The sequence below is a fragment of the Lygodium microphyllum genome, chromosome 6 (genome assembly GCF_053477565.2).
Source record: "Lygodium microphyllum isolate KBCC chromosome 6, Lygodium_microphyllum_v1.1.10, whole genome shotgun sequence".
In the NCBI taxonomy this organism is placed as follows: Eukaryota; Viridiplantae; Streptophyta; class Polypodiopsida; order Schizaeales; family Lygodiaceae; genus Lygodium; species Lygodium microphyllum.
In genome coordinates, this window is record NC_141140.1 from 80,796,588 (window position 1) to 80,803,893 (window position 7,306).

Genomic DNA, 7,306 nt, shown 5'->3' on the forward strand with positions numbered 1-7,306 from the left:
TCAATTCCATGGATCTGTTTGATCCAAAGACCAACACTTGGCAAAAGACCAAACCTCTTCCAATGGGGGGTTGTGTAATTGCATGCACCGTAGTTGGATCTTGTATTTACATGCTCTCTAGTCATGCTGTTGAGCTTTCATTTTGGCAGTATGATACTTGCAAGGACAAATGGACTAGGATAAAGCCCCCACCTATTCCATCACCTTTACGGATGGATAACCGCCTTAAGTTTTCTTGTGTTACCATGGGAACTTCAGTTTACATAATTCAGGTTGGAGGTTCTATTGATGATCTACTAAGGCGCAGTGGTAGGCATGCTAGAGGCCTCAAGGAGGGACTCGTTCTGGTTTATGACACTCTTCTGCATGAGTGGTCTAGGGCTCCAGATCTACCATGCATGAAGAATGGTGCAGCTTGTGCGGTGGTACAATGCTAGTTAAGGGGAATGGTTACTGTTTCTATTTGCTCCTTATACATAAATCAGGTTGGAGTATCCATAGGCGATCTGCTAAGGTGCAGTGACTGGCATTTTAAAGTTCTGAAAGAGGGACTTCTGCTTGGTGTGTGTTGATATGGCAATGTTACAGTGCAGTTTGAGGCTAATGAGTTCATTTTGATATGCACTCAAGGTTTGGCAAGAGATGGTGGATGGTAACAGACTCATTGAAGCTCTGTACATTATACAGTCAAATTGTGTCATACCCTTTAAAGAGGGGTTACAAATTGATTCGTGCTTAAATCATTTTCTCTAGAGAGCTCTATATACATTTTTGGTTCCTGTACAAGCCTCTGCTGGTGCTTCTGATTATGTTGCTGGTACTACAGGCCATCATTATTATTGGCTAAGTTCTAGTGTACCAGTTGATACAATGTAGCAGTGGACTCTTTTCTTTTTATTGCTTACATCCCATCTTCATTCTGGCACCATTATTTGCTTTCATTGGATTGAGGATTCAGATAAACTGGAAGGTCCTTCATGTGGAGATATGTCACATTACAGTTATGCTGGTCATTGCATATTACCACAAGAGGGATGTGCTGACATTTAAAAATTAGTGGAAATTTATGTTGGTTGAAACATCAGTTTGGCCTATTAGTCTTTTGGCATGCATTCTCCATGTTGGCCTCTACGAAGTGAGGCATGACAGTGCGTGACATCCTTGTGGTTAGGAGGTGGAGGCAAGTGAGATGCAGGAATGTGCTGACATTTAAATATGAGTGGGAATTTATGTTGGTTGGTCTATTAATCTTTTGGCATGCATACCCCATGTTGATGTGTAGAAAGTGAGGCACGACCGTGCACGGCATCCTTGTGGTTAGGAGATGTAAGCAAGCAAGTTGTTATTATGTGTTGCTCTAGATCTAAGCATTTTCAAGCTTGTACATGTTTCTACTTGCAGGTCATTTATAGAGATTCAGTCAGTTTATCTAATAAGATCAGTTGATCAGTCGATCTTATTGTCCTATCGATAACTATATGGTATAAATTCTGCCAGATGTAAAGCTTGTGATAATTGGTACTGACACCTCATTATGAGAAAACCCAATTTAGCTGCTAACTTGAAATGTTCAATCTTAGTGTCATGGTGGAATCTGGACCCAAGATTGTAGGCCTGCAGATGACTTCGAGTGAAGAGGCAAGCTATACTGGTGTGGAAACCTTTTCGTAGAAAATGGCAAATGTTTGACCATGGATAGTAGGTATGTCACATGACACAACATTTCAGACTTTCAGTAAAGGGAATTGCTGCATTGTTTTTAGGTAAAGGACAAGCCAAGCAAGAGAAAAGTAGTCTGGGAAATCTGAGTCATTGTTAGACTTTGATGTAGATTCAAGATCTTGCACCTTGAGTAAGTGCTGGAAGACATAGCCTCATTGTTGGGGAGCAAAGGAAGGAGCTATATCGGAGCGTCTTTGTGCCTCTACTTCTCAGTTTACATTTGCTATTACTTGTCAGTGTTCCTCCACATCCATGAGAGGGAGAAGCCTTCTTTATCTATCTTTTCTTCTAAGAGGCATTGGCTTATTGATAGCACTGCATTGACTCATATGACTCTAGGAAGAGATTGTCTATGTTCTCAATTTTTTGGAGGGTACAGTCAGTATCGGTGATGTTTCATTGATGCCTATTTGTGGTGTTGGCACCTTGCATTTGTTGAATGGCTGTCCATCTTCAAGCTTTGTTTGGGAAGTCCTACATGTTTTAGACTTGGGCTTCCATCTTCTCTCAATTCATGGCCTTACGAGACTTGGTATTAGTCTTTGTTTAGGATTCCACTTTTGGAGCCATTCTTGCAACTTGGTAGGACAGCGGGTTATACAAGCTCCATTCCCCTTCTAGAGTGAAGGACCCTTCAAGACAATTTCCTCTTGTTGCACACATTCTCAACTATGCACAATCCATTCCATAGGTTCTACCCTATCCCCCACCATCTTTGGTAAATTTGTCGTACCTCCCATCCCTTTCAAAGGGGGATAATCTTGGAGATGTGGCTATGGATTCCTTGGCTCTTTATGTTTCGAAGGAGAATTCCCTAGATTGTGAGAAGCTTGTTCAAGGATTGCAATCTATTATAGGCCTTCCTTTTATACAATGACCTCTATCTTGTGTCATCAAGCCACCATTCCATGTTGCTTGCACACCCATCCCATGGCTCTTGGTCCTTGTCCTTTCTTGACATGTTATATCCCTTTCGATAGCTTATCACTATTGTCTCTCAGTTGGGTTAGAGAGGTGGCTCACCCATTCTCGATTAGACTTTTATGGAGTGATCCATTTAATGCCTTTCCATTCCTATTGGCCTATGTTGGCCTTGTGTTGGATTGGGCTTTCATTTAGAGAGGGGGATTTAGATGGAGGTGACACCAATGCATTTGGTTTTTGGCATGGTATCATTTTGGTCATTTAAGCTTGTTGATCTAAGTGCCCACATTTTGGGCCTAGTTAGTTTACATACTAGTTGTGGCCTTGTCTTGAGAGAGTATGTGGGGTGTGTATATGCATGTTTGAAAAAAAAGGGATATAGCAATGGCCTAAAACCATGTTATACATCTCTCTCTCTCTCTCCACATCTCTTTCACATATAGCTACTCACATGGATGTGTAATTACATATGCACGTGTATTTACATATACATCTCTCTCTCTCTCTCTCTCCATACCTCTTTCACATGTAGCTACTCACATGGATGTGTGTTTGCACATGCATATGTATGTAAAAGTGAGGGTGTGTAAATGTAATATTTTATGCAAAATGTTGGGTGCATGTGTGATAGGAATGGGTGTTTCAATGAGGGGATCCATGTGTGCATGTGTGGTAGTAAGTTTTGCCTATGTATGTCATGTGCCTTAATGTTTTGACATATGCACTTCTCAAACATAGGCCTTGCACCCTTGTTCTCACCCACAAACATTATGCGTGTGTGTTTAGGTATTAATTCGTGCTTATATGGGTGCATGCTTGTTGCTTCATATTGGGGTGTTTAGTTGAAGGTCATTTAGTTTATGGGTCGAAACACAAGATAGAGTTTGAAATACTTGGAGCTACATACTTAAGCTACAACCCTTGTGAAAAATCTAAACACAAGTCTTATGATAGTTCATTGACTAATGTGGTAAGTATCACATACATGTATCACCTTCCTACCTCCCTCCCTCTCCCCCCCCCCCCCCCTTCCCTGTCTCTCTCTCTCTCTCTCTCTCTCTCTCTCTCTCTCTCTCTCTCTCTCTCTGTGTGTCGTTTATAAAGGACGACACATGGATATTGGATTGGTCAAATGTGCTTATTTGGTGGCATATATTTTGAGATGAGAATAGTCAAATATGCTTGTTTGTCTTGAAATAATAGAAATGTAGAGAAAAAGGAGGAAGAGCTCATGATTTTCATTATATTGCCCACACCAATGAAGCTTGTGAAATACCTTATTTTTAGTGGCATTAAGATTCATCATGCACAATAATCATACATATCTTATGCATTATACCTACTATAGATCTAGCATTACTTTTTCTCCATAAAATGTACATGATAATGGCAAAAAACCATCATATAAAGCACTATTGAACATCAATAACTTGTGTTTACCTTGAAAAAAGAATAGCAAATAATGTACAAGAGCCTTGCCATATGCTAGTTATGCTTCACTTGTGCATGTGAGTTGTGGGTAAAAGTGAGAAGGAGAAAATGAGAGAAATACCCATAAACCAAAAGAAAAAGAAAATAATATTGATCACCAACTACTACATGTCAACTAGGGGTAATTTTCCTCTTGCACACGCACACACACACACACACACACACACACACACACACACACACACACACAGAGTACATGCAATTGTTTATTGGCTCCTCTTCCTTTGGATATATCTCCCCCAAACTTGTATACCAAAATTCCACTAGTCATTAAAAAACATCGAATTGCTTATCATCTCCCCTTTGCATACTCTTTATTTCTATGTAGGCTTAATGGATGTTGGTGGCTTTCAAATGAAGTCTACACCACAAGTGTTAGCTTTTGCTTGCATTTTCATCCCCTCCTCTTGGTTTCATTTTGGTTTGTATGTTCCCTTATCTACATTAGTGAAGCTTGGTGTGTTATAAATTTAAGTTTCACTTTTTGGAAATTTAATGAGTTTTAAGTTTGTTTTAAGGGTAAATGTGATTATATTGGGGGCTTAAGTAGGTTAGCTCATGTTATCGATGACATCGCTAAATGAGTGTTTGGGGATTTTGAGACTTATAATCCCATAATAGTGGCCTAGATTCTAACCTAAACTTTTATTTGTGGATGTATGTATATTTCTAAGGTTTCGGTATTGAGGGTTTGCTATTGAGGACTTCCTAGTTTTTGTTCTTCAAAAAGAATTTTCTTGTGTCTATCAACACTTGAAAAAAGTTTATTGATTGTGATCCGATGTAAGTTTTTCCTAATATATTCTTATTCTTAAAATTGTATGGTTCAAATTTTATTGAGGGGATCTATAACTCATACATGCATATTATCTTTCCTTATGAACCCTTGGTCAAGTGTGCACCATATAATCTTAAGAAATAAGTATATCTTAATTAAAATATTTGCTTTTCTTTGTTAAGTATAGATTGTGGTTGGTTATCTACTCTTGTATGCCTCTGAATTTTACAAAATACTTGGATCCCATCTCTAGCTAAATTGGGATATGTTATTGCACTTTCTCTTCTTGAACCCCCTCCCATTGCCACTCAATCTATATTAGCTTTTTTCAAAGGGCTTGACTTTCATAAAAAGTTATTGGATTTTGACATTGCTACACTTGAAAAAAATTTCCAATTAGTTGTTACCATATTTCAATAGTGATGTGCAAGAACATACTTAGGATTGTTGAGTCACTTTTTCGCTCTTTAGGAGGTTTTTTCCCCAGCATTGTATATATGCCTATTCACTTTAGGACATCCTTAGTCTTGTACTCCTTACATATCTCTCAATACACTTTGAGTTGTGCTCTCTCAAGCCTTTTCTTCTCCTAGTTGTGTATTCCTATAAGTATAAGTCCAATAATTAGTATTAGAGCAGGCTTGGACCTCTTGGGTAGAGTCATCAACACCCTCGGGTTGATTTCCTCAAATTAGGACGGGATTTGACAAGCATTCTCAAGTTGACATATATTGTGGGGTACCCCTTTAGGGCTTGGCATCCTTAGATTTTTGATTCAAGGTTGTTTTGGCCTCTATTTGGCCTACTGCCCATATTGCACATGCTGTCTTGTCCTTTTGTATAGAATTTTTGACATAAATCAATTCTATAGGTATGCAAATAAAATTGATGGCTATGGTTGGTAACGATGACATATTCTACATGTTGGTTGTGTGAGGACAAGTTGGATGGAACCAACTATCCACAATGGGCTTATGTGATGGGCTTTGGAACATTGTACATGGAATTGAAAGATGTCCTAGTAGTATTTCAAAAGCTGTAAGTGTAGGAGAAACATTAAAAATAGATGCTATTTAGAATATTGCAAGTTTTTCTCCAAGTAATGTTAGAGCACCACCATCACCTACTCCTAGGTAGATTCCTAGGGATGGTAGAGATGCAAAGGCTCATACTTTGATTGCATTTTTTGTTAAATGTACCATGATCCCACATATTCGCTCACATAAGATAGTTAAGGAGGCTTGGGATATACTTGAATGTTTGTATCAAGAAAGAAATGAGGCTCGTGTTGCTTACATACCTAAGGAGTTAGAGAGTGAACATATGGATGAAAGTGACTCCATGGACAATGTTTTCAAAAACATCAAAGATCTTAAGGAGCAACTGATTACTGCTGATGAGATTGCTTGCAATCTTAACTTCTAATTCACATCCATCCATTATATATCCATTTATGAGAGTAGCAGCCTTTGACTCCACAATTGTGACTAGGCCATTGACCACCACAGAAGAAACCACCAAGACTACTACAACCTCAGTCCCAACCACATGAGCTACCTTCATCAACATGATAGCATCAGGCCTTTTCATGTTGGATTTTTTAGAGCTACATTTGATTGAAGAAAATATTGCAAATTGAAGGATTTGGAGATTTAGAGCATGCCTTATCAAGTGAGCGCATTGAGAGGTTGTCATCATAGGAAAATGGAACGCAACCTATCTTGTCATTCTCGAAAAGTGTTTGAATCACATCTTGTGCAATCATAGCTACTTCCCTAGTCATGATCACCAAACTCTTTCTACTTTCCCCGTTTGTCTATAACAACAAGCCATCCTCAAGCATATGACTTATTATCTTCCTCTCCTCATGTGATCCTATTTTCCATAAGTTTCAAACTCAACAATCTTCGATGGAACTAATAAGGCTCACATTACTAAGTAGAAACATGTGTTATCAACCTCCTGCACTAAAATTCATGGACCAATTATTATAACAAGCTTGTACTGTTCAGCTCGTGTTTTACTTCCCTCAATTTCTCTTCATAAGAGTTACCATGGCACATTTCTTATACCAATGCATGTAACTACAATCTTGGGAACAAAGCTTTAAGTTGTGCCAATTTATGTAAAGCCATAAACATGTCATCATACACTCGATTGTCGATAACTTTTAGCCCTTTTAGAATACTCCCCTCCAATACATCAGCTTCTCCCAACAATTCCTTGTCATCATGTGCATGCTTCCAACATGAGAATACATAAGACAGTATGGGCTTCTCCCACTTCTTCAATCCAATGTTTAGTATTTTAACAATTTCAAAATATAAGGATTGCAAACCCTCTAGATCATTGTAGCTTGAGCCATGGAGCATTGAACTTTATCCTTTGCAT

At 38.6% G+C, this 7,306-nt stretch overlaps 1 protein-coding gene across 1 annotated transcript in view; it reads left to right on the top strand.

Annotated features, from left to right (window-relative positions):
• LOC148034732 (F-box/kelch-repeat protein At5g26960-like) overlaps window positions 1–895 on the top strand; it is a 2,130-nt gene extending 1,235 nt beyond the window's left edge. Inside the window, exon 1 of the mRNA XM_087679690.1 lies at window positions 1–895. This exon is cut by the window's left edge and continues 1,235 nt beyond it. Within this exon, the coding sequence (XP_087535816.1) occupies window positions 1–437 (437 nt within the window). The 3' untranslated portion in view covers window positions 438–895.
• The last annotated feature ends 6,411 nt before the right edge of the window (window positions 896–7,306 follow it).